General features: G+C 54.5%; 3 protein-coding genes and 1 long non-coding RNA gene across 7 annotated transcripts in view; 3 read left to right on the top strand and 1 right to left on the bottom strand.

Moving 5' to 3' along the window:
• SCN4A (sodium voltage-gated channel alpha subunit 4) overlaps positions 1 to 7,618 on the top strand; it is a 33,723-nt gene extending 26,105 nt beyond the window's left edge. For both annotated transcript variants that reach the window (XM_062634750.1, XM_062634749.1), the window contains 5 exons: positions 929 to 982; positions 2,241 to 2,378; positions 3,150 to 3,254; positions 3,961 to 4,231; positions 4,701 to 7,618. In XM_062634750.1, the coding sequence (XP_062490734.1) occupies positions 929 to 982; positions 2,241 to 2,378; positions 3,150 to 3,254; positions 3,961 to 4,231; positions 4,701 to 5,893 (1,761 nt within the window). In that variant the 3' untranslated portion in view covers positions 5,894 to 7,618. The remainder of the gene's footprint in view (positions 1 to 928; positions 983 to 2,240; positions 2,379 to 3,149; positions 3,255 to 3,960; positions 4,232 to 4,700) is intronic.
• A 1,990-nt stretch (positions 7,619 to 9,608) lies between these two features.
• On the top strand, positions 9,609 to 14,651 carry CD79B (CD79b molecule). Of its 3 annotated transcripts, none has more exons than XM_062634748.1 (7): positions 9,609 to 9,780; positions 11,394 to 11,432; positions 11,916 to 12,224; positions 12,468 to 12,586; positions 12,860 to 12,901; positions 13,352 to 13,968; positions 14,347 to 14,651. In XM_062634748.1, exons 1-6 carry the CDS (start codon positions 9,714 to 9,716, stop codon positions 13,448 to 13,450), a joined length of 675 nt encoding a protein of 224 aa, XP_062490732.1. In that variant the 5' UTR covers positions 9,609 to 9,713; the 3' UTR covers positions 13,451 to 13,968; positions 14,347 to 14,651. The 3 variants fall into 3 exon arrangements, with proteins under 3 accessions (XP_062490732.1, XP_062490731.1, XP_062490730.1); XM_062634747.1 differs by having other exon boundaries at positions 11,913 to 12,224; positions 13,352 to 13,852; XM_062634746.1 differs by having other exon boundaries at positions 11,913 to 12,224.
• Positions 14,652 to 15,830: 1,179 nt separating this feature from the next.
• On the top strand, positions 15,831 to 25,426 carry LOC134172026 (RAD52 motif-containing protein 1-like). The gene is given in 12 exon segments (XM_062634745.1): positions 15,831 to 16,774; positions 17,558 to 17,721; positions 18,319 to 18,435; positions 18,810 to 18,971; positions 20,257 to 20,412; positions 21,398 to 21,577; positions 22,190 to 22,312; positions 22,634 to 22,787; positions 23,247 to 23,345; positions 24,373 to 24,424; positions 24,426 to 24,459; positions 25,157 to 25,426. Coding segments are annotated over 12 exon segments (1,341 nt in total). The 5' UTR covers positions 15,831 to 16,764; the 3' UTR covers positions 25,247 to 25,426.
• Positions 19,779 to 20,565, bottom strand: LOC134172028 (uncharacterized). Its single transcript, XR_009967805.1, has 2 exons — positions 20,407 to 20,565; positions 19,779 to 19,911 (listed from the first exon to the last, which is right to left on the bottom strand). It is a non-coding gene; the product is annotated as an uncharacterized LOC134172028 (long non-coding RNA).
• Positions 25,427 to 25,809: the final 383 nt, after the last annotated feature.

The raw sequence follows: 25,809 nt of genomic DNA, 5'->3' as shown, positions 1-25,809 counted from the left end.
TTGCTGTAGCAGCCCCATCCCTGGCAGTGTTCAAGGCCAGGTTGGACACAGGGGCTTGGAGCAAGCTGCTCCAGTGGAAGGGGTCCCTGCCTGTGGCAGGGGTTGGGGCTGGAGGAGCTTTAAGGTCCTTTCCAACCCAAACCATTCTATAAAAACCTGAGTGCCAAGGAGGAAAGGGACAGGGTAGAAGATGGGAGGGGAACGGAAGTGTCACAGGGAACCACAGATGAGTACAGATAGCACCGACCCTGGGGCTGCAAGAAGTCCTCTGCAGAGCACAGGATGCAGGAGCAAGGAGGGGTGCATGCCTGCTTTCCCCCACCTGCAGCAGACCCAGATGGGAAGCTCAGATGCTGTATGTGCAGGCGTTGCTTGGGGATGGTGATGATTGGAAGGAGTGGGTGTGAGCACTGCGGGTCAGGAGGTTAAGGCAGCCATGCTTCCACCAACCCCCCCACAGCTGAGCCAGGCGAGCAGGAGGGGAACTGCTCACTGCTGTGTTAATACAACTGAAGGTGTGGGCTCTGCTGTTGAGTGGGCTGAGAAATCCCTTCTTCACATCCAGGGGAACTGGCGGCTGCAGAACTGGAGCATAACCCAAGTCAATTGAGCAGCTTTTAACTGCAGCTTCCTCTTCAGGTTTGCTGTTCCATCAGGTTCAGGAAACAAGAGGTTCAGGCTTTTTGTTTAACAAATCAGCAGCAAAAGCCTGTCAAAGATGCAGTGTAGTTCTCCACCCCGCCAGGATCAGAACCCAGAGATCCAGCTCTTGGTCTCTCTCCTGTATTCCCAGGGAGAACCCGTAACTCCAGGCCAAGCAGCATGCTCAGAGCTAACCCCCCCCCAGCTAAACCCCAACCATGCACCATCACCTCCCTCTCCAGCCCCAGACACCTCCCAGTGGATCTGTTCTCTGCTGTTCCCACAGGCAACCTTCAAGGGCTGGATGGACATCATGTACGCTGCCGTGGACTCCCGTGAGGTGAGCAGACAAGCAGGGATGTCACAACCAGCACCAACAGCTCAGTTGGTGCAGCAGGGCAGCCAGTTTGTCCCTGTGTCACCCATGGCATTGCTACCTGCATCCCAGCTGCAGCCTGGCCCCACGTCAGGCTCCGATCCCACCGGGATACATCCGGGGCTGAGTGAACCCCTCTCGGCTTCAGCTTCATGGTCCACAATCCCTGCTCTGCCCTCCCCAAGCCAAAGGGCTCATCCTTCACCCTGCTGCCAGATGATGCTCTCTATGTCTCCCTGGCAGTGTTCAAGGCCAGGCTGGATGGGGCTTGGAGCAGCCTGGTTTAGTGCGAGGTGTCCCTGCCCGTGGCAAGGGGTTGGAACAAAATGAAGCATGCTGAAGTTTCATGCAGGGGCTGTTTCTATTGTGATCCATCCCGAAAGCATCCCACAGCCCCACTCCCCCCCCCCCCAGCCCCTGCCATGTGTGCACACTGCTGTGATCCGGCAGCAGGGGGACTCCTGCCCTCCTCTGCCAAGCAAACCTGCCCATGGGGCTCAGCCCCACACACCCACAGACCCCAACGCATTTGTTTCGTTGCCTGTTTTTAGCATGAGAAGCAGCCCCGGCTGCAGGTGCCTGCGTTCCGCAGAGGAGCCGCTTCCACCGCCCTCCCAGAATAGCTCTGGGCTCCGTCCGCCCCTGGGGCAGAGCTGCTCTGGGTGAAAATCTGCCCTCTTCTGCCAAGAGGGCTCCTTGAAGTAGGGGCAGCCGCGTGTGGCCCCTGGGATGCTCCAGTGCAGAGCAGGACTAAGCGGTGCTCCTCGAGATGAGGAGTGTTTGCTGTGGCTCCAGGCTGTGCCACCCCCCCTGTGCTGGGGTGGGGTGAATTAAACCACTTTTCCTTTCCCCTCTTGGCCTATTTCATCCTTCGGAAATCTGGCTTTGGGAAGAAGCTCAGGTTTGCTCATTGATACTGCTGCACCCGGGCATCCTTTCCTATTCCCCAGCCCATGCAGTAGGATTGGAGATCTGCACATCCTTGTCCACCAGCCAGTGCCGTGCAGATGTCCCTTCCCATGGCTGCTCTCACAGGGACTCAGAATTGTTTGGGTTGGAAAAGGCCTTTAAGACCACTCAACCCACACAGCATTTGCCAGACGTGTTGGAGCAGCCGCCCCATGGCTCTGTTCTGATACTGTGACCCCCAGCCTGGTGGCTTGGGGACATGCTTTTGGAGAGGGTTCACCTCATAGTCACATTTCCCATCTCTCCTGGTCAGATTGAAGAGCAGCCAGTGTACGAGATCAACCTCTACATGTACATCTACTTCGTCATCTTCATCATCTTTGGTGCCTTCTTCACCCTGAACCTCTTCATTGGCGTCATCATTGACAACTTCAACCAGCAGAAGAAAAAGATAAGTATTTCCTGCAGCCACTGCTGCCTCCTGGGTGCTGGGCCAGGATGGAGGGAGCCAGCAGGATCCTGAGGTGAGGGGACCATGGCTCTTACCTGTTAGTGGCTTCCTTCACGGTGAACACACCTGGACAAACAGCACCAGGTTGGTGTCCTGGCCATAGCATTTATGGAGGACTTCAGTTATGGATGCAGAGGGAGGAGGCCAGGGGAGCTGCGTCCTCTCTTCCCCATGCCATGGCAGGCACCACTTTATGCCTGTGCTGTCACTTTTCCTATCCCATGACCCTTTCTCATCACTTTTCCATGTATCAAGGGGTGACTCAGCTTCTCCTCTCAAGCAAGTAGCACAGGACTAATAGGCTGGGCTGGTGGAGAGGGAAGGCAGGAGGAGGGTGGGTAACACAGAGCTCACTGTGCTGAGTGAGGTCTGAATCCCACCAAGATGCAGCAGGATCCAGCCTGGAAGGCAGGGCTGAGCCCCACCAGCCCCCCCATGGGGTGCCCCACCTGCTGTAGTGAGCTGGGAAGCAGCATCTCCCCTCTGCAGGAGGAGATCACGGTGCCAGGGTGAGCACCCATGGGTGCTGTGAGCTACGGGAAGCAGCATAGAAAAGGGCAGGCAGGGAGGAAGCAGGTTGCACTGAGTGAGAGCAGCGAGAGGTGCCTGGTGGAGCCTGGCTGGAGATGCTTGGTGGGAAGGAGCGTGGTCAGAGATGCTTGATGGGAAGAGGCGAGTTCCCAGGACTAACCGCAGTGATTCCCTTTATACTTTGGAGGCAAAGACATCTTTATGACAGAAGAGCAGAAGAAATACTACAATGCCATGAAGAAGCTTGGCTCCAAGAAACCCCAGAAGCCCATCCCCAGGCCAGCGGTACGTGGGGTTAATCAGCCCGGAGCGGAGCTGGGAGGGAGCACTCTCCCAAAGTGAATGAGGGCTCCAGGGAAGACCATTTGCAGGGAAAGTAACCAAGTCCTGGCTCCCCATTGCTACTCTTCAGACAGGAGCTTGCTTAGAACTGGGCCTTCAGGAGAGGTTCACATCAGGCAACCTCCTTTGGGTCTCCTCTTCAGCCCTGGGTGTGCTGGCAAAGGCAAGGGGGGATCCCTTTTGCAAGGATTAGGGTTTTCATCCAGCTCAGCTCCCAGCTCCTCTCCCAAGGGGAGTTAGAGACAGGGAAAGCTCAACTTTCAGCACTCCTACAGGGAACACTGCTCCATATGTAAATTGTGACTTGAGTTTGGTTTTGATCAGCTGCTCAAGTGAGGCCTTTTCCATGTGTTGATTCTTGCCCTGATGCATTTGCTGTGGGTATAATTAGAAAGCAACCTTCCCGTCTCCTTGCACTTCCTGGCTGTGGTGTCACCAGATGGGCTTCATCCTGCCGAGTGCTGGGTACCTTCCTCCCATATCTTTTGGGGCTGTGACCTGTGTATTGGCCACAAACCTGATGTCTCCTACGCTGTTCTAAATACAGTTCCTTCTTCTCTTTCTGTTGTGCTTTTTGTTTTGTGTGTCTGTCCCGTGTGCCCACCTCACCTTTGGCTCTCCATCATCACCCACACGGTCCGTACGGCAGAACAAGTTTCAAGGGATGGCATATACCCTTGTTACCAAGCAAGTATTTGACATAGTCATCATGATCCTGATCTGTCTTAACATGGTGACCATGATGGTTGAAACAGACGATCAAAGCGAACTCAAAACGTCTGTTCTCTACAAGATAAACCTGGTCTTCATAGTCATCTTCACCGGAGAGTGCGTGCTCAAAATGTTCGCCTTGCGTCACTACTTCTTCACCATCGGCTGGAACATCTTTGACTTTGTGGTCGTCATCCTCTCCATCTTAGGTGAGTCCTCCTGGTTCCACCAGTTCCTCAAGGCTCCAACTGGATAATGACAAGTGGAAATGGTCTGGCTGATCCTCAGCCACCCACTGACACTGGCCACCCCCTTACACCCACCCTGCGAGCAGGGCCAAGCCATCAGGACCGTGAGACAAGATGCAAGGCCAACCCATGTCACCAGGCTGAATGAGGGGCTGGAAGGGTGTCCCACTCCTCCTTGGTGCTGGGATCCCCTTGACTCCATGTTGCCTGCTGGAATGGAGCAGCAGCTTGTAACCTTTGGGTCTGTGCTCAGAGTTTGTTTTTAATCTGTTCCCTTTGCCACCAGAGGAGCAGAGCTGTGTGCCATCAGGGGTGGCCTCATCTGCTTGTATCTGCCCAACTCTGGCAGACGGAGCGAGGTAGCTCCACCTCACCTCTCGATGCCGGCTGCAGAGCATGGCAAACTCACCTCTTCTTCATCCCTTCACAGGTATCGTCCTCTCAGACATCATAGAGAAGTATTTCGTGTCACCCACTCTCTTCAGGGTCATCAGGCTGGCGAGGATTGGCCGTGTCCTCCGCCTGATCCGAGGGGCAAAAGGCATCCGGACTCTCCTCTTTGCTCTGATGATGTCCCTGCCTGCCCTGTTCAACATCGGCCTCCTGCTTTTCCTTGTCATGTTCATCTACTCCATCTTTGGGATGTCCAACTTTGCCTATGTAAAGAAGGAGGCTGGGATCGATGACATCTTCAACTTCGAGACTTTTGGGAACAGCATCATCTGCCTCTTCCAGATCACCACGTCGGCGGGATGGGATGGCCTCCTCAGCCCCATCCTCAACAGCGGGCCCCCCGACTGCGACCCCGACCTGGAAAACCCTGGCAGTTCAGTGAAAGGGGACTGTGGCAATCCATCCATCGGCATCTTCTTCTTCTGCAGCTACATCATCATCTCCTTCCTCATCGTGGTGAACATGTACATCGCCATCATCCTGGAGAACTTCAGCGTGGCCACAGAGGAGAGCAGTGAACCCCTCTGTGAAGATGATTTTGAAATGTTTTATGAAATCTGGGAGAAGTTTGACCCTGATGCCACCCAGTTCATTGCGTACAGCACCTTGTCTGACTTTGTGGACACCTTGCAGGAGCCACTCAGAATTCCCAAGCCGAACAAGATCAAGCTAGTCACCATGGACCTACCAATGGTTGCTGGGGACAAAATCCACTGTCTGGATATCCTCTTTGCCCTAACTAAGGAAGTGCTGGGAGACTCGGGAGAGATGGATGCCTTGAAGGCCACCATGGAGGAGAAGTTCATGGCCGCAAACCCCTCGAAGGTTTCCTATGAACCCATCACCACCACTCTGAAGAGGAAGCACGAGGAAGTCTGTGCTACGAAAATCCAGCGGGCTTTCCGGAGGTACCTCCTGAGGCGCTCGGTGAAGCAGGCATCCTACATGTACAGGCACAGCAAGGACGAGGATGCCTTGACCGAAGATGCACCAGAGAAGGAAGGGCTGATCGCCACCAAAATGCACGCGATGTATGGGAACAGTGGGGCAGACGTGGAGGCAGCTCCTGCCTTTGGTCTGGAGCCCGTTCCCGGCTTGGAGACGCAAAGTGCTCCCGAAGAAGAAAAAGGATGGGATAAGGAACGCGTTGTGAAAGAGTCGCTGGTGTAACAGAGAGGCTTCCATCCCTTGCCCAGCCTCAAGAGGCTCTGTTTGTATCTCCTCCTCCAGAGCTCTCCCATGTACAAATCACTAGATCTTAGATACTGAGCTGAGTTCAGATGTTTTAAGAAGCCACCTTAGCTCTCGGAGCAGGACCTCGCACTGCTCCTGGGCTTTCCAGCTCACTGCACTTGCAAAGAGTTCAATGTTCTGATGAGAGTGACGTGCGAAATCTCTTGTTGGTGAAAGGGAAACGGCTGAGTTTGGAAATGATCTCAGCGTGGTAACGATGTTTTTCACACACAAACAAGTGAGGCTGGCTTTCCTTTGACTTCACGTGATTATTTATTGATGTTATTTCACAATTAGGAGGTTTTCTTGGACTTTATCCTTCCAAAGAGCAGCCAAGCAGACGGTGAAAGATGAGCCAAGTGAAATAATATTAAGAATAATTACAGAATAGACAAGATTTTGTGAACAAAAAATCTCCAATGTCTTAAAGTAGCACCTTTCTTTTGGATATTTGAATAAGCTTGATGGATTATTTCTTTTGTTATATACAGAGGAAGTGCAATTACGTCTTAAAGATTTGTTTGCATAGCCAAAACAGAGCATCTGCAGGTATGTTCTCAGGGTTAACTATCAGGTTTTAAAGGTCTCTGAATATGCATTGAAATCCTAAATCACTCTGGTCTCTACAGCATGAATGTAAACAGTGTTTATAGTCATGCTTCCTCCTTGTTTTCCCCTTTCATCCAGGTTTTGTGGTGGCAAAGCCATGGACAAAGGTAGGGCTTGGAAAACCTCCTCCAAGAACCCCAGTCCCTGCAACAAAACCTTCTGGGGTTGCTTCAAGCCCCATAGTAGGAGGAAATACCCCACTGGAGCGCTCTTTGTTAGTGCTAATTAACAAGACGAATCCCCAGGGATTGGAGAAGGTGCTTGAATGGTCCTGGCAAGGAGCTGCTTCAATGGGATCCCTTAAATCCCACCGAGCACCAGGGGCCTTCATGCGCTGAATGCTCCCACTGGGGTGTAAATCCCAAAGTACCCGGGCAGAGCATCCTTCACGTGGCTGGGGCTCCAGAGGGGACCCAGGGGCACATACTGGGCTCTGTGCAGAGGGGCCAGGCAGGTCCTCACCAGCAACCTCCCAGCAGAGGAGCATTTTCCCCAAGGGAAAGGGTTTTGCTGCTATTCAGTTCATCTCTGGACCTCCTCCTGCCTCCAAAAGGGGAAAGAAACCCTCTTGAGATCAAAACCAACATGAACCAAAACCTCTTCCAGATAAAACAAGGGCTGCTTCTTAAAGCCGAAGGGTCTGTCTTTTTGTGTCATTGTAGAAAGTGTTTTGCTTGGGCTGCTTTGGTGCTGAGCCTTTTTGGGTGCCCCATGTTCAGGCTGGCCAGGAGCGGTGCTGAGCTTGCTTTGGATCCATGTGCTGTCGGCTGGGTGGCAGAGCCGGGGTCACTCTGTTCATCTTGTAGTGTTGTTATTCCATTTCCATGTTGCATAGGGTAATGCTCCCTGGAATAGGAGCCTGAGCTGCTTTAAATGGTGTTTGCATGGGAAGCATCCATGGCACAGCAGTTTCCAGCCCGGACTGTGGCTCATAATCAATGCTGCTTGTACATTTGTGTTGTCAGTGATGGGAAAAATACCCAAGAGCAGGATTTGTGTGAGATAAAGCCTTTTTCTTTGTACATTTCTTAAAATAAACAATTGTAAATGGTCTATTAGAATACAAACTGCATTGGTGTGTGCTAGAGGGTGAATGTCCCACTCCCTTTGCTCCAGGGCAGACAAAAGGAGCCCCTGGGAATGGCCTTGGCTGCCATCCTCAGCAGGATCTGGTGGTCCCATCCTGCACAAAAAGCCCCCCTGGGCTGCCTCCCTGGCACCTCATAGGACATGCTGCTTCAGGCTCAACCAAGGAGCAAGGTGCGGATCCTCTGAGCTGCCCCATGCCAGGTTCTGCGGGGCCAAACCTGCCCCACGGCCACGCAGGAGCAGCTCATCACCATGGGGAGAAGGCGGTGGTGGGTGAAGGAGGTTTCTGCGTCAATGCACGGCTGGAGCGGGATGTGACCCAGGGCCCGCTGACGTCGCCAGGGCCATGGCACGGCCTCGCTGCTGTGTTCTTGCCCTGCCTGGAACAGCTCATCCCGGGCCTGGCATCATTTGCGTGAGAGCATCCTGGTATCAGGGCTGGAGGGAGGCGGGGGCACTGCTCACTGTCCCTGTCCTCTCACAGAGGGGGAAAGGACAGCACTGAAACCGGAGCCATGATGAATAGGAATGGGCTGGGGAAGGGTGCAGCTGCCTGGCAGCAGCTCTGCACTGCCCACAGGGCTTGGTCTGGCCATGGACTGTGTGCTGGTGGCCCTGAGGAAGCACATGGGACCATCCCTGTGAGACCACCAGGTCCCCTACCACTGGCTACTGCAAGGAGAGACCAAGGCCGCCTGGACCAGGTCTCTGTCTGAGGGCACCAAGGAGCCTGCAGGCTGTGCAGGGGGCAATCTGGCTGTCACTGTCACTGCAAACCCTCTTTAGTTTGTCCCAGGCATTCCTGTCACAGCTCCCATCTCCAGCTGGGGCTTGATGAAAACCCCCCAGTGCCTCTGGGCACGGAGCATCCCTTGCTGCTTTTGCCTTGCAGGTTGTTGCAGGAGGCTGTGCTGCTCCAGCAGGACCAGGGGTGATGGCAGCAGAACTCATGCACGGCACCATGCACAGCACCCACCCAGAAGCTCTGCCAGGAGGCACCCCTCCCATCATCTCTTTCTCCCTCCTGGGACCAGCCTTTCTCTAGAACCCTTTATGTCTCCTCGCTTCACGTCCCCCTGCACACCAGGTGAGGCTCAGGCTGGCTCCCAGCAGCTCTGATTGCTCAGAACTGGCAAGCACCCCACCAGAAGGGCAGCAGCAGCAGCAGGGCTGGGGACCAGCGCTGCTGGCAGAAGGACCCGAGGGTGTTTTTCACAGGCAGGCACGGTTCAGTGCTCACAGCACAGAGGGAAACCGTGTTCCTGGGTCAGAGCAAAGGGGGACAGAGCTCACCTTGGGCTGTCACCCCTCGCTTCCCCAGGGACTGCCCATCTCCAAGGACTCATAGAGAAGGGTTTCGGTTGTGGCAGACAGGGTACGGGGAAGGAGCAGGCATGGCTGGGACCCAGGGAGGGGGCGCCTCATTTTGGCCACCCCTCTCCAATCCCAGATTTCACCCTTCCCCAGAAGGGCGGATGCAGGAATGGGAGGTGGGACACTGATCCCCACAACGAGCACAAGCATTCCCTCTTCTCACCTCATTCCTGCTCCAAATGGGCCAGCATCAATCCCTGCCCATCACCTGCAGCACTGAATGCTCCAGGGGGATCTCCCCTTGCCATGGAGCTGGGGTGCAACTCCGGGGTCACCCCCATTCTCTACCCCACAGGGATGTGGCAGTGCCAACGGTCACATCCTGCTCCCCAGCCCCATCCCCTGTGCTCAGCCCAGGTTTTGCACCAGATGGGCTCATCTCCAGTTCTGGTCCAGACCCAGCCCAGTTGTGGCCGCCTTCATGGCGAGCACAGCCCAGGGACACGAGGCTGGACAGTGCCCAGGGCGCAGGCACCGGCCGCCCCGGTGTCTGTGTCACATTCAAAACCATCCCCAAAGGGAAAGTCCCCATCGAGGAGCATTTACATGAGCAGGAAAGGGGCCGTCTCGTGTAGCAGCAGCTTTGCCATTTTTAGGTACAGAGGCCGAGCTGTCCAGACCGGGTGCTGTGGGCCACAGGAGCAAGAGCCAGGGCTGGATGTGTCCCTGCTGTTGGCAGTGAGAGATGGCTGATTTCTGCAGCAGGCTCTGGGTGCTCCAGCTGAACCTCTGGGCGATGGCTCTGGTCACAGGTAGGTGCTCCACACGGCAGCTGTGCGCGTGCACCGCGATGTGCCGGCGCTGCCCCTTGCTTGATGCAACGAGGGCTTCACCCAGCTCTGCTCGACACGCTCTGAACTCGGGCTCCGGGAGCTGCTTCCCACTGGGTGCAGGGATGGGACCCTTCACGCAGCCCCTTGGCTTTGGCTGGAGCCTGGCTCGAGCTGTGGTTGCAGCTGGCAGGAAAGAGGAAGGGCTGTGGGGTGTTTTTCACCATTCCTTGCTCTCAGGTCAGCACATCGCTGAGGCCATGGCCAAGCCCCATCCCTTTGCTTCATGGGGCCCAGCACCTGAGAGCGAAGGAGAAATGGGAGGAAAAAGGCTTTTTGGGTTGATTTGTGGGCCTTGTCTGAACATTCCTGTGCCGTTGCCCTTTGCATCCCCATGCATAGATTGGAATCCCAGGGTTTCATCCTGGCTCTCATGTTGGCTTTGAGGGAAGACAGGGGAAGCTCAGCCCACCCATGGCAGCAATGGGAACCATAGAACCATGGCATGGTTTGGGTTGAAGGGACCTTAATGCTCATCCAGCTGCATCCCCCTACCATGGACAGGACCTTCTGTGTGTTGAGGGGAGGAGGGTTCTCAAGAGTGGGACCAGCCTGGTCTTCACTTGGAACCCCAACAAACCCCGGTGAGTAAAGGCCAGTGTCAGGCTGGCAGCAGCACTGCGGGCGGCAGGGACGTGCACCCGGCACAGCCCAGACGAGGAGCATCTCCCAGCTCAGAAAGCGATGAAATGGGGCTGGAAGGGGCAGTTTCCCTGCAGGGATGCAGGTGCTGGAGGTGAACAGCACAGACCTGGAAGAGGTCCCTGTGGGCTGCTGCTTGGGGAAGGGAGGCTGGCAGCAGGGTGGGAAGGCTTGGGGCAAAGGCATCGAATCTTCCTTCTTCATTCTTCCTTCCTTCTCCCTTCCTTCTCCTCTGCTCAGGGCCAGAGCAGCCCCCCCCTCCCCGCCAGCCTCCCCACAGCAGGGTTTGGCCAACCGTGGTCGCAGGGATGGAGCTGAGCACTGAAGCACTGCAGTAAACAGGGCTGGTGCTTCCTGCCCAGCTGCAGCAAGAGGAACCAAGGCACAGGGGCGCTGGAGCTGTGGCAGGGGCACCCATGGGTGCTGGAGGGTCCCTGCCTTGCCCCACTTCCTGCACTGCATTGTGGGCCCCCCAGACTAATGGGGGGGGGGGGGGGGGGGGGGGCAGGCGGTGAGAACCCCCCCAGCCATCCCAGGGCTGCAAGGACAGGGAAGTCCCGGCAGGGAAAACGTTTCTGGTGTAAATGAAGAGGCGTGAGTCTGCCTGGGGGGTGCCAGGCATGGGGACATTAACAGCAAAGGCAGGTTTCATTGGAATGTCAACCAGAAAGCAGCTTAGTTAAGAGAAGATGCAGGAGATGGGATGGAAATAGAAGGGTTTGTACCCAGTTCTGCACTGCCTGGTGTCCTGGTTTGATGGTCCCAAGCACTCCATGCAGCATGGAGTGGAAATGAAGAACTACAGTACGTGCCATCCCATGGGGGACACCTACATGGGCTTGTCCTATGTGGGCTCCTGGCCTTTATCTCAGGGCCCATCTCCTGTCTTACAGGTGGGATCTCAGCAGACAACAGCACCTGGAACAGCACAGGTAACCATCCCCACATGTCCCTCCCATTCCCACTGGATGCCACGAAGGGGTGGGAGATGTCCCATCACCCATTGGCCTTCTCCATCGCAAAGGCAATTCCCAGGCTGCAAGCTCCTTGGTGGCATCCCCCAGCCCTGCTCCCTCTGCAAAGCCACATCTGCTCTGTCCTCCCACGTCTCCTCCCTGTGCTCACAGAGCGCGCTGTGTGAGCAGGCACTGGAGCCGTCACACGGTGTTTGTGTCATTCCCACCAGCGGGGGGGGGTCAGCATGAACTCTGCAACCCAAAATACCGGCTAAACCCACAAAACACAGCCAAATCACGAGTGCTCACATCACCAGAGCCAAGCTCTGCTCAAAAGCAGCATAATCCATAGCAATGAGAAGCTGTTGATTTGGGAGATGCTGGGGGTGTCTCGTGGGAGCAAGATGCCCCCCAGGGGCAGGGGCCCTGCTCTCCCTGACCCCCCCTTGTTCCCGGCAGACAGCGGGTGCATCACGGTGAGGCAGTACCCACGCTTTGTGGGGGCCAAGAGGAACACCCCCATCCAGTTCATCTGCTACTTCGAGGACCCCCACAGCATCCAGTGGTACAAGCTGGCAGAGGGCAGCGACGACTTCCACGAGCTGAGTACCAGCACCCCCCGCTACAGCATCCAGACGACAGAGAACTTCACCAGCTTCACCATCTCCAGCATCACCTACGAGGATAACGGCATCTACGTCTGTGACAGGAAGAACCTCACAGCGCAGCAGCGGCCGCACGACTGCGGGACACAGCTCAAGGTCCTGAGTGAGTGAGAGCTCCCCATCCTCTGCACCCCAAGCCATGCTCCTTCTCCTTCTCTCACCCTTTCCCCCTCCATGGCTAGAGGTGGCTCCTGCCCGAGTGTCTCACCCCAGAGCTGGTCCCTGATGGCCGTTTGCAATGCTCTGGTCTGTCCCAGTGGGGGAGCTGATCACCCCTGTTCCCCCATCTGCTCTTGCTGACGCTTGGAGGTGGAGCTTGGAGCTACCCCTATGCTGTTGCTCCCAGGTCACAGTAACATCCGGCAGGTGCAGAGCAGGAACACCCTGAAGGACGCCATCATCATCATCCAGTCCATCCTGCTTGTCGTCTTCATCAGTGTCCCCATACTCCTCTTTCTCAATAAAGTAAGTGACAGCATCTCCAGTAGTGGGGATGTCCCCAGAGTGCTCGCAGCAGAGTCCTGTGTCCTGGGCAGGATGCTGCTATGGACAGGGGTGAGCAGGGCTGGGTTTGGGGTGCTCCATGGGAGCATGGCTACCTCAAGTGGGAAAAGAAGCATCTAAACCAGTGTGGGGCTGTGTGGGTTTTCCTGTGGAAGTGGGGGGACGAGGCTGGGGACAGAGGCTGGGGGATCCTGGTGGGTGCTGACACCCAACCTGTGACTCTCGTCTCCACAGGGCGAAGGCAAGGAAAGCCTGGAGGAGGACCACACCTATGAGGTAATGCTGCATTCATTAGAGAAGTACCTCTGCAATATCAGCCTGAGCCCTGAGAGAGCCTCGTGCCTTTGCTGGTGTCTGATGGGCACCACCAGCCCCTGCAGGGCACATCAGGACATTTTCCTTCCCAACGCCTGTTGCACATCAGCTGTAAAGAGCTGCTCATAAAACCAAGCCACGCTCTGAGCACATCCAGCATCTACCTCCATCCCCTCTCAGAAGCTGCCCCAGTCTCTGGGGGAACACCCTGGACAAGGGTCCCAAAAGGGCTCACAAACCATGTAGCTGAGGCCCTCAGTGCCACGGTTTAATGGTGGCCTTGGCAGCGCTGGGGAATGGCTGGATGGGATGAGCTGAGAGGTCTTTTCCACCCTGGTTGATGCCATGGTTCTATGTGCTGTGGGTGAAACCGTGGCCCCCTGCCACATCTCAGCCCCTCTCTTGCTGCAGGGCCTGGAGGTGGAGCAGATGGCCACCTACGAGGACATCACCCCCTTCCGGGATGTGAAGGCCAAGTGGACAGTTGGGGAGCACCCAGGAGAAGAGTGAGGGGTCCTGCACCCAGCGCCAGCATCCACAGGGACCGGCCCCAGCTCCTGCCCTGGACCACAGCTTCGATGGGTGCCTGGATCCCAGGCTGTGATCCCTGGTTACAAACCACCTCCGGCATCCCTGCACAGAGCCCAGGCCCTGCTACACCCCTAAAGCCCCTGTAGAAATTAGGAGCCACCTGCAAACCCCCCAGTACCAACCTGGCCCCAAGCCCCGGCAGACCCACACCACACAGCACCGAGCTCCTGCATGGGCAATGCCACGCAAGCCCCACAGTGGGTGGGGGTCTTCTCCAGCCCCACCACCCCTGGGAAGGACAGGACCAGCCATGGTCACTGTGTGCTGCAAGGACCCTCCTGGCCTGCGAGACCCCACTGCAGCCCTGGCAGAGGAGCCAAGGTGAGCAGCACCATGGTGAACAACCCAAGGTGAGCAGCACCATGGTGAACAGCCCAAGGTGAGCAGCACCATGGTGAACAGCCCAAGGTGAGCAGCACCATGGTGAACAGCCCAAGGTGAGCAGCACCATGGTGAACAACCCAAGGTGAGCAGCACCATGGTGAACAACCCAAGGTGAGCAGCACCATGGTGAACAACCCGAGGTGAGCAGCTCCATGGTGAGCAGCACCATGGTGAACAACCCAAGGTGAGCAGCACCATGGTGAACAACCCAAGGTGAGCAGCACCATGGTGAACAACCCAAGGTGAGCAGCGCCATGGTGAGCAGCACCATGGTGAACAACCCAAGGTGAGCAGCACCATGGTGAACAACCCAAGGTGAGCAGCACCATGGTGAACAGCCCAAGGTGAGCAGCACCATGGTGAACAACCCAAGGTGAGCAGCACCATGGTGAACAACCCAAGGTGAGCAGCACCATGGCGAACAACCCAAGGTGAGCAGCACCATGTGGATGATGGAAGAGGATTTGGCGCCACCAGTAGCCTTCCAGCCATGGCTGTACCCAGCAGCTGTCGGAGGTAGAGGATCCTCCAAACCCACTTCATTTTCCTCAAAGATGACAGGAAAAGCTGGGGACGCAGCTCTCAAGAGCTGGCCCGTGCCATGAAGATGTCCCTGCACTGAGGGACCCGTGCAACCTCAGAACGGATGGGACAGATGTGCACTGTGGGACACAACTGCCCAACTGCTTTTTGAGTCCTAATAAAGGTCATGGGTAAATTCCCATCCTGCTCCCTCCTGCCGTGCCCGGTCTGTGCCTGTCCCACAGCCCTGGTGCCAGTGTCACTGCCCTGGGTATAAGGAGCAGCTTCCCATGGGTCCAGCTCAGCTGGAGCCCAAACCTTGCCCCCTGAGGGCCCTGAGCACAGGCTGGGAGGCAGAGCCAAGAGCAGCCGTAGACTTCTCCACACCCCAACAGGTGAAAAGCTGCTTCACTTGTTTAGATGCTGCTGGTGATGCTCAGGGTAAGGCAGACACGGGACCACCCTGAAGAGAATTGAGGGTTTTTTCTGTCCCAGAGAAGAGAAGGGGCTTGGAAAAGCACGGAGTGTCACACTGCTTGACGAGATGCTGCTTTGGGCCACAAATGAAACACAAAAGCATGCCGAGCTGGTACCCAAGAGCTGCTCATGCAACTGTAATTGTGCCAGTGACCTCTGTGTGGCCAGCCCAGCACTTCCCAGTGGCACTACTTTCTCCACAGCACTTCTGCCTCATTTAATGCCCAGAGAAGACTGGGAACAAACCAAGCCTCAGGGGCACCACACAGGCTGGACCATCCTGGTTGCATCATGGAGCATTGCTTGGCTGCAACTCTGGCCACAGCAGGGGTTGGAACTGGAGGATCTTTAAGGTCCCTTCCAGCCCAAACCAGGCTGGGATTCTGTGATTTAGCACCATGCTTGTACTGAGAGAGCAGCAAGGCAGCAAGTGACGGGCAGGACTTGGGTCCTGGTGCTGCACCAATGCAGCTGCAGTGGTAGAGCATCACCATACAGAGGCAGCCGAGGCGGTGCTGGCCTGGGGTACCCACTGCCCTGCTCTCCTCTGACAAATATTGACATATTTAAACAGGATCTGGAGGAGAAAAACACCCCCAGATGTGGCTGGCTATTGGGTGACGGGACACCTGATAGCTGCAGGACCCACTGTTCCCTCTGCGCCAGGGACTGACATTTACCCTGCGACAGCACCACGTCTCCAGTGAGCAAACACCCAGGGGCTTCTTGGAACAGGCCACGCTCTCCTGGCATGTTTATTAACCAGCTCTTGCACCCTCTGCCTCAGTGATGCTGCTGCCTCCGGGAAACCGGAGCTGTGCCGGGGGCACAGGAAATCCAGGGCCTGGAGGAGCCACATCACCACCATGACAGTGGAACCATCCCTGAGCCCAGGGCAAAGGGCTGAAGCAGCCTGGTTTGAGAGGCAATTCATGCCTCTTGAGGAGGAAAAGTCCTTTAAGCCTCCCCTGGAGCTGCCTGCCCTAGGTTCTGTCTTGGTTTGCTCAAACGCAGGGATAGGTGTGCAGTGACCTCTCCTCTTGCCCATGTCCCCTTCCCCATCTCCTCTTCCCCATCTCTCTACCTCCTTTCCACACCAGCCCCCTGCTCAATGCAGAGATATTTCATGTTTGCATCTCAGACAAGAGCAGGAAGATGCTCTTAACGAGATCTTCTCCTTGCTTTGTCCAGCTGAGGACAAGAAACCTCCCAGAGCTCTGGCAGCTGGATCTGCAGCAGGCAGGCTGGAAGCTGGCTATGACAGCAGTTTACCTCCCCCATGGCAAACCAGGTCACCAAAACGATTCACTGACCCTTTACAGTTTTGGTAGAAGTAGAAAGAAAGGACTTGGCAGGAACAGGATTCACCTCATTGATAACATCCATCCCTGCTCACGATGCGGGGGAAAAGGTCCCACCTGATTCAAGTCACATCTCCCAAACTGGCCCACCAGCCCTGCCAAGGCTGCAGCAGCAGGCAGGGAAACCAGGCGGACACAGCAAGTTCCCCCGTGTAAGCACTGAGGTGATTTTGGGATGGGTCTTCCTATGATGAAGAAACCTTTATTTGTAATAACCAACAGAATACGGCAAAATCATCCCCAGGCAAACAACCTCCCCAACCTTTCCATCTCTGTATAAATGACTGCGATTAGGGAGCACCATTGCGAACACTTGTGCATTTATGCACACAGAAGATGCAGATATGTTGTTGTGATCATGACACACATATACATTTTAAACATACCCCCTGCTATATAAGGGGTGGCTCAGCAGTGGCCTTCGTCAGCCTACATGAAAGGAGGAAACCTTCACTGCCAAGCAACACCTGAGCAACGGACCAGGCAGAAATGGCTCCAGGTACTTTCCTTTATTTCAGTTTTGAAGGATCTGCTCCAGGGAGACCTCAGAGCAGCTCCAGTGCCTGAAGGGGCTCCAGGAAACCTGGAGAGGGGCTTGGGACAAGGGCCTGTAGGGACAGGCCAAGGGGAATGGATTTAACCTGCCAGAGGGGAGACTGAGATGAGCTCTTAGGCAGAAGCTCTTCCCTGTGAGCGTGCTGAGGCACTGGCACAGGGTGCCCAGAGAAGCTGTGGCTGCCCCATCCCTGGATGAGGGGAGATGATGATGAAGATGATGATGACGATGATGGCACTGTGCTGTGCTATACATACTCAGTGCCAGCCTTAAATGAAAATGTGGCAACTTACAAATCAATGAGAAAGGATACTTTTCCCCACAGCGCCACTTTAATCAAGGAATTAACTCAGGTAGTCGTTGGCCTAAACTGGACAAGGAGAGGGTGGAGAACATGAAGAACAAGGTCAAGATGCAGTTATAACAGTTACCATTAAAGTAAGTGTTGGCAGGAATATTAAAACTCATACTCTGAGCTCAAAGTGGAGATCAGGATGACGTCTAATGTGCGCATCCAAGTCCTACAGGCTCCAGGGCATTTGTCTGAGGTTAACTCTGGGGTCTTTGCAAGCACAGACGAACACTTGTGTGAGTGGATGGCACAGGCTGAAAACCTTTAGGGCAGCATGGGCAGAAGAGGCTGAGGCTCAATCGCCGAGGGCCAGCCTGCTCCTCAGCACAGTCACTAAAGGGCTGCTAACATCCCAGCTCTCTGCTTTGCTGCAGGGTCCTGCCTGTCTCCTCTCTTCCTTGCTGTGATCACTCTGGGACTGCAGTGGCCACAGGAAGCTGCCACCTTCCCGGCCATGCCCCTTTCCAACCTGTTTGCCAACGCTGTGCTGAGGGCTCAGCACCTTCACCTCCTGGCTGCTGAGACATACAAAGAGTTCGTAAGTTCTGTGGCCTCCGGGCACGTCCTCCACATTAGCTTGATGGTTCCAGGACTGTGTTATTTCCTAGAGCCAGAGACTTTTCAACCATCAGCTCTTGATGAGGAGAAAGGGTCTCAATAGGATAGGACAGGCTCTGTCCCCACCTCTGATCCTGCACAGCCTCCTCCCTGGGGCCATCAGTGCCCATGTCCAGAGCTGCTGCACAGGCTGAGGTCTCTCAAAGAGACCCTGAAGCAGTGGGAGATGGCACAGATGCTTTGCAGGACTTTCTGTGTCAGTCACCTTTGGCCCTGGGCAAGTCTGAGAGCTTAAAACTATGCAGTTCCTGCTGCTGCCAGGAGCAAGAGCTGTCCTTGGGGGTGATGTGATCCACGGGAGAACCCTCAGCACCTCAGCTGAGTGTGAGGAAGACCTTTAGGTCTTTTAGGTCCATTGGGCCAGCACAGAAACTCCTGCTCCCTACCTGCCAACCCTGTACAGAGACACCTCTCCTTTCCTTCTTGCAAGCTGTCCTGAACAGAGCCTGGGCAAGTGCCTCTTGTCTTCAACCAGTGCAAAGGCAACAGAGCTGGGTATGTTTGGATGTCTCCGCAGGAACGCACCTATATCCCAGAGGACCAAAGACATGCCAACAAAAACTCCCAGGCAGCGTTTTGTTACTCAGAAACCATCCCTGCTCCCACGGGGAAGGACGATGCTCAGCAGAAATCGGTGAGTTTTCCTCCCCAGGGCAAGACCAGGCCTGTGTGAGGAGCTCAGCTGTGCCTCATTCCAGGGACAGAGGGTTTCCATCTGGGAGCACTTCAGTGCTTCATGCCTCCTCTCCCTGTTTCACTATTTAAACCCTGCATGAAGCAGGAGAGGCTCTTGTGGGTTATGCCATAAATCACAATCCCACCCCAAGAATGAGGAGCAAGCTGTTGTCTGCACAGGACATGGCTGGGTGGTGCTCCTCAGCTTGCAAATTCCCCTGCACCTGCTGTAGGAGCAGTGGCACGTCCCTGGGTCACCTCCAGCCCGGCTCAGAGGACTCCCAGGGAACTCCCAAACACTTCAGCTTTGAGCCTTTCTTTCCTTAATTCCAGGACATGGAGCTGCTTCGGTTCTCACTGGTTCTCATCCAGTCCTGGCTGACCCCGGTGCAATACCTAAGTAAGGTGTTCACCAACAACCTGGTTTTTGGCACCTCAGACAGAGTGTATGAAAAACTAAAGGACCTGGAAGAAGGGATCCAAGCTCTGATGAGGGTAAGTCACAGCATGTAGCATGACTACAGAATAACAAAGACCTCCCAGACACGGAGCACACACCTCCCACTGTGAACACCAGTGGCATCCTTTGGGCTTCATTTACCTTACAATGCTGAAATCATGACATCCTACTGCATTCAGTTCATCAGTGGGGAGTACAAGGAACCACAAAAAGGATAATAGCACTGCTGTTGCTGTTCAGATAGCAGTACAGATCACAATAGGCCAGACCCACTCTTTCCAAACCCAGCACCAAAGAATGCTCAGTTGCTTAAATCTGCTGTACAACCAACAACAGAAAGTTTGCTGCATCTCTGAGCAAAATGCTCCAAAATGGAGTGAATTTTGCATTTAGACTTGTGACACTGTATAAAACAACCCGTACCAGCATGTACAGGTGAAGCCTATGCTCTTTCACATGAATACAGCACCCAGATTACTGAGACCTGGCAAGTGATGTTCTTCAAGGGTCACTCTTTACTTTTGCTCTGTTGTTTTAAGCGAAACTGCTTATTATCGCCCAGTCATGCTTACTCTACAGCTAAGTTTACCTGTCAGTGCACAGAGCTAGAGCTCCAAGATCTGTACCTGTGAGGAATGAGGCTGGGCAATTACACAGCGCCTTCTAGCATCTAAATAGCTCTGAGAGTCAGGTCCTGAGAGCAAAGAGAGATCTCCTGTCCTGACATTCCGCTGGAGTAAGTAGGTGTATGTATGAGTATCACTTCCAGGTTTTGCTCTCCATTTGACATGTGCTTGGCCATTAGGAAGGAGTACACAAACTAGACAAATAACCACACTTCATCCCTTTATAACACCGTTTACTTAACCAAAGGTGTCTGTCTGCTGTGTCAGGGGGTGGGCAAACCAGGGCAGGAGAGGCAGATCTGTCACCTCTGGATGCATGCAGCTGGGATCTGGGTTTGAGCTTTGTTCACTGGGAAAGTGGGAGAAAAGAGAATTATTTTCCTGGTTCCCCATCTCCTTAGCAAGAGTAACCACAGAGAGACCCGCAGCGCTCCCTTTAAGACCCCAAAACGCACATTCTTTCCTCCCTGCAGCCTTGTGCCCAGCTCCCTTCTCCCTACCAGCAATTTGTATAGCATCCCCCCTGCACAACTGCCCTGTCTGTAAGCACGTAGAAGTAGGTTTGAAATATTATTGGGGGGGGGGGGGGGCGGCGAGAAGCCCCAGTCGCCTCTAAAAGCCGAGCAGGAGCCTCATCCATGGGTCCCTTGGAGGATGCTGATGCACCGGCACCTCTCCATCCTCCCGCCCGCAGGAGCTGGAGGACCGGAGCTCGCGGGGTCCCCAGGTCCTCAAACCCAGCTACGACAAGTTCGACATCCACCTCCGCACCGAGGACGCGCTGCTGAAGAACTACGGCTTGCTGTCCTGCTTCAAGAAGGACCTGCACAAGGTGGAGACCTACCTGAAGGTGATGAAGTGCCGGCGCTACGGGGAGGGGAACTGCACCATCTGAGCGCGGGGACGGCTCCGCCCTGCTCCTGCCCCTCGCTGGCCGCGGCTGCCCTGCTCCCTGTAAAGACAAGCGGAGAATAAACGCTTCTGCCGACACGAGTGTGGTTAATGGGGGGGATGCGGGCCCGAGCTGCTACAGGGGCGGCGCTGAACGGGGGCTTGGACAGGGCAGGTTTGGTGCCGGGGCTGCACCCGCGGGGCGCGGGCGATGCCGGGCGGGAGGCAGGGCCCGGCATGGCGGAGCTGGTGCAGTTCCGGGTGCCCGCCGGGAGCGCGCAGACGCTGCTGGTCTGGGGGTGAGGAGAGCGCTCGGAGCGGGACCGGGGACCCCCGAGGCTGGGGAGTGGGGCCGGGTCCTCCCCGCAGCGTCTATCAGGGCCCCCTCTGCGCTGGTGGCTTCACGTGGATGTTGACAGCGTGTTCCCGATCCCTCTCTTTCCGGTTTTGGGGGGGGGTTTGTTCAGTGTTCCCGAGGCATTCTGGCGGCAGGGCCAGCGCGCGGTCCTTTGTGCCCCCCCCGTGCCACAGCAGAGCTGCACAGATCCCAGAGTAAGGTGGAGCAAGACCCCATCATGTGCCAGCAAAATACTGCAGTTTGCTCAGGCAAAGCATTCCCACCCAAAGGATGGTGGGGAGCAAAGGGGGTCCGGGATGAGGGTGAATGGGGGGCAGGAAGCCTCATGTCCCACTTGGCTCTCCTCCCAGTGCAGAGGCTGGAGGATATTAGAGATAAGGGCAGAGATCCAGCGAAGCTGAGCTTATTGTTGTGGAGAGATGCACAGCCTCAGTGATTGTTCCAGGGCTTATTCCTGTTAAACGGCGCTGAAACCTGCCCTCATTCTCTAGGTAATCAGGCCTTGCGAGCAGTCTCCCGTGGCTCAGCTCTTCGGGCACCCAGAGATATTTCAAAAGCCCTTTTTTTCTCTCTTTCTTTTCCTCAGCATTCCCTGTTTTCAGCGTTTTCGAGGTTCGGGCCGCTTTACTCGGTGCGAGCGCACAGGAACGCGGCCGTGGCAGGGCCTGGCTATTGCGCTGTTATCAAGTTCTATTCAGCTGGAGATGCCAGCAGAGCCCAGCGCGTGTGCAATGGGCAGAGCCTGTTTCAGAAATCTCCCTTGAAGGTAAGCAGAATACGCAAGTGAAACCTGCAGGACTCGCACCTCCAGCAGCAGGGTGGAATCACATGGAACACTCGGTGGTGTCAGTGATGTTTCCCGTGCAAAAGGTTTACTGACTTGTGGCTGGGTGCTCCCACTATGGAGATGCCCCTCCCCCCCCCCCCCCGGCTCCCAGGTAGCATTCAAGCAGTAAAATGGCAGCATCTCTCCTCTGGAATAATCTACAGAGCCTGCTTCTGGGTAACAGATACTTAACACTTGTGATAAGAATGTTTCACAATCACCCTCACCTTTACTGAGAGGGTGCTGAGGCGCTGGTACAGGGTGCCCAGAGAAGCTGTGGCTGCCCCATCCCTGGCAGTGTTCAAGGCCAGGTTGGACACACAGGCTTGGAGCAAGCTGCTCCAGTGGAAGGTGTCCCTGCCCGTGGCAGGGGCTGGAGCTGGAGCTGGAGCTGGAGGAGCTTTAAGGTTCCTTCCAACACAAACCAGGCTGGGATTCTTTGTGGTCAAGAACTAGGTTACCTTCGGATGTTTCTCCCAGAGCAATCAGTGGTATCGTAGTGGGAACCTCACAGCAGAGCCTGGCTAAGCAGGGTTCTTCTTTCCTGCACAGGTTTGTGTTTGCACCAAGCAGAAGGGGTTTCAGCAAAAAGTCCTCGCTCTCAGCAGCAACAAGGACCAGGAGCTGGCCAACCACTACCTTGGCTTTAACGGCTGGTCCAGTCGCATCGTCACAGTAAGGAGCCCTTTATATTCACCCATCATCCTTCCCCTCATCCTCTTCTCAATTATACTGGTTGGTGGAATGAGAGGAATTGTCCTCAAATCAGCAAATAAGAGACAGTTACAGGAGCTGTATTTCAGACCACCAGTGGGGGTATTTTGAAAGCATGGGGAGAGAAGGCAGTTGCCTTGGCTTCTGCTCTGCTTCCATCCACAGCTTCTGCCTTGGACTCCCATGCTGTGCAGAGGTGTGTAGTATATGGGCATAGCCCTAAGTGTTCCTAATATCCCCTCTAATCTAATCCAAATGAATTATCTGTGGGCTTCCCAACAGCTGCAGAATGTATCTGGCTTTGTTGGTGAGAATGAGGACCTGGGAAGGACGTTACCTGTGAAATACCTGTGTGCTGTGGAGGTGACACTGCCCGAACACGGGGTGCGCACGAGGGGAGTCGCCCTGGCCGAGGCAGATGTAGAGAACAGTGCAGGTATGCTCTGGGGGCAGCTGGAAGTCTCTCTCAGCAGCCATCACAGGCCCTGAGCAATCTTGCCTGTGCACAGTTCGTGGGTCTGAATTCAGTGGGAGGCAAGGGTCTGAGCTGCTGTGCTATGCGGCAAGGGATCTTGAACGTGCCTCTTCCCTCCCTGATTCACACTGGCATCACTTTCCTACCCTCTGTTCTCTCCCTTTTGCCTGCAGTGTTATCATTCCTCATCACAGCCACTTCTGTGCCTGTGTCTGTGCTGCCTCCTGCCACAGGCCTAAGGATCATGTGCTGTCATGGCCTGGCACATGAAACCCCTGTGAGGGTGCTGCTGACGACTCCCAAACCATAACCAGCTTTCTTATCAGACTGTGAAGCTGTTTGGTTAGAAAAATGTAGCCAGTGTGCTTCCTATGCAGAGCATCATCTTAATATCAATACTGTGCTGCTTGTTGTGTTCAGATTCTCTTGAGTTGCTCACAGCAACGAGAACAGTTCAGAAACTTGCAGCTGGGAGAGCTTTGGCTACTGCCTTTCAGAAGATACTCCTCATTGTCTTAGGTAAGGCTTAGGTTTGTATTAAACACTGGGGTGGTTTTGCTGATATTACAACTTTCATGATCATCGATACAAATCCATTTTCTCTGTGCTTCTCTTGAGATTCATTGAGACTTGGGGGGTCTCAAGCAAAATGAAGCCTGTGTCTGGTCTGTAATGACTTAACAGAGTGGTTCCACCCTATGAGCTGTGTGAGCAAGAGGAAGGTCCACAAGAGGTCAGATTTTTTGATGATAATCACTGAAATTCCAAATTCCAAGGGTGTAAATGCTGTCAGGGAGAGCTTTTTAACACTACATGTGCATGCCACATAAGGATATGAGGAAGTTCTGCTTCCAGGGGTGACATGAACTGAACTGCAGCATTTTGCACATTCCTGTCCTAGTTCCAAGCCAGCCAGGTGCCAGCAAAGGTCTGTGCCCTACGGCTGTGTTCAGTGTTGCTTCTTTGGGGGCACTGTCTCCTTTGAGTCTCTAATGGTAGGAGCTGGATTTGAGCCTGCCCAGGAACTGCTAGTTCTGCTTTCTCTGGGTTCCAGGTGCTATGCTCTCTGAGCTTTTAGATTATGCCTGTTTATGTGGTATCTGAGTACTTTACTCTTTTATGCTTATCATGACAGATCCTTATGGGATCGGGTCAGTGCCACTGTCCTCATTCTACAGCCTTTCATCTGCCACGTTCCTCCCCTGGCTTCATTAAGGTGTTCATGTGAAAGGTGGGTTTCTGGGTTCAGATGTTGCAGTGCTTCCTGCCTTCTGATCCATCACATGCTCAGGGACTGACAGTTAATGTGCTACATCTCTCCATGGATTTGTTTCCTCAGTTTCAGTTTCCACTGCATTTAGTAAGAGCCATTTGGTTTGCTGTGAAGAAGGAGAAAGGCCAGAGAAAGCAGCACACTGGTTCAGACCAGCCGCTCTCTCTGAAAGCCATTGTGAAGCAGAATTATCCCAGCTGGGGTTTCGGGCTGGTTTCTTGGCATTACACACGGTAGTAACTCACTGTGGCTCTGCTGCTGGTTCTGTTTCAGGGAATGGGAAAGTGGCCATGGAGTACAGTTCCTCTCAGGAGGAGCCCACAGACTGCAACAGAAGAGGAGCTGAAGGGGCTTGTGCAGGTGGGAACAGGGGGTGATCAGCTTTTGTACAGGGTCCATGTGTTACCTCTGGGGACTGGAGATGGAGCTGTTGACTGTTACAACCTCCGCCATCCCTCTATGCAGCAATCACCTCCACTTAAATCCCAGGAAGTAATTACATCTTGGAATTGTACAGCACGTTAAGGATTTAAAACTCCTACTTCTTTGTGCACTGTGGAGAAACGCAGGTGTATTTTAAATGCTAGAGGAAAGTGAGAAGTACACTCTGTACAGCCCCTTCTATGTGACCTCTTTTAAACCCCCAGAGAGCTGACCTAACACGTGCTGACCGCAAGAGAAGCGAGCAGGGAAGTCAAACATGAAGCATGCTGCTTCTCAGAGCTCTCCTTTGGCACAAGAGCCATCCCTCAGCTCCCCGCCATCTCACTTCCCTTGGGATGGGATGTGGGAGGGGATTCTGCATGCTCTCTCCACAAGGCACCTTCCAGGCGGATAGGGAGAGCAGCAGACAGGAATTCAGGACTTGCTTGGAAGGGGAGCTGCTGGGTGTCCTCTTGGTTCACTGCCTTGTGATCTCAGCCATTCCAAAGTGGGAATGTTCCCAAGTTAGTAAATTCTGGGGAGGCTGTATCAAAACCACCATGTTTGCAGGTGCACAGAGATAAGTTCACATATGTTGTAGAGCAAGAAACTGACTCTGGATTTCTCTTCTCAGGTCAATGAATTCTCCTTAGATCAGTTTGACCTCGAAGAAGAAGTTTTGTCTGATCTCAGTTTTGATGCTGAGCCAGGAGATGCCATCTAATGAGTGGAGCTTTGTCTTCGCAAAGTCCTGCAGTGTGTGATTAGGAATCAAAGTCTAATGTTGAGAACTGAGTTGTGCGTCATAGGCAGTGTTTTCATCTTCTCCAAGTAACAGTGAAAGAAATGGGCAATAAACATGGTGTTACTAAAATTAAGCCCCAAAACACATGGAGTTCTCAGAAAGGAAGTGTTTTCCTGTCAACTTATCCACGTCAGCTATATCTGGAAGCCAGCTTAGCTGCATGGTTATTACTGAGACAGCAGAAGAGATGTGCAGAGCACTTGCAGAAGAATTACAAGGAGCAAGTCCTCCCTGCAAGAGCCTCCATGCAGCCCAGGTAGCCCCAGTGTGCAGGAGAAAGCTGGAGACAGCAGGAGTAGCTGTGGTACTTCCAGTGCACAGCACAGAAAGAAGGATTTCTTTCTCTAGGTGAAGTAACCTCTAAAGAAACAAGGCCAAGTCTTGTAGTAACGTGTTGAGCCCCAAGTCTAAGTAACTGGGACATTATCAGGAGCTGGGACACGGACTCGAAATTGTCTGCATCCATCTCCCATGGGATCTGC

This window comes from Pezoporus occidentalis, unplaced genomic scaffold (assembly GCF_034315485.1).
Source record: "Pezoporus occidentalis ecotype Australia unplaced genomic scaffold, CSIRO_AGI_Poc_V1 ctg439, whole genome shotgun sequence".
Taxonomy (NCBI): domain Eukaryota; kingdom Metazoa; phylum Chordata; class Aves; order Psittaciformes; family Psittacidae; genus Pezoporus; species Pezoporus occidentalis.
This window is presented reverse-complemented; position numbering and strand designations above follow the sequence as displayed.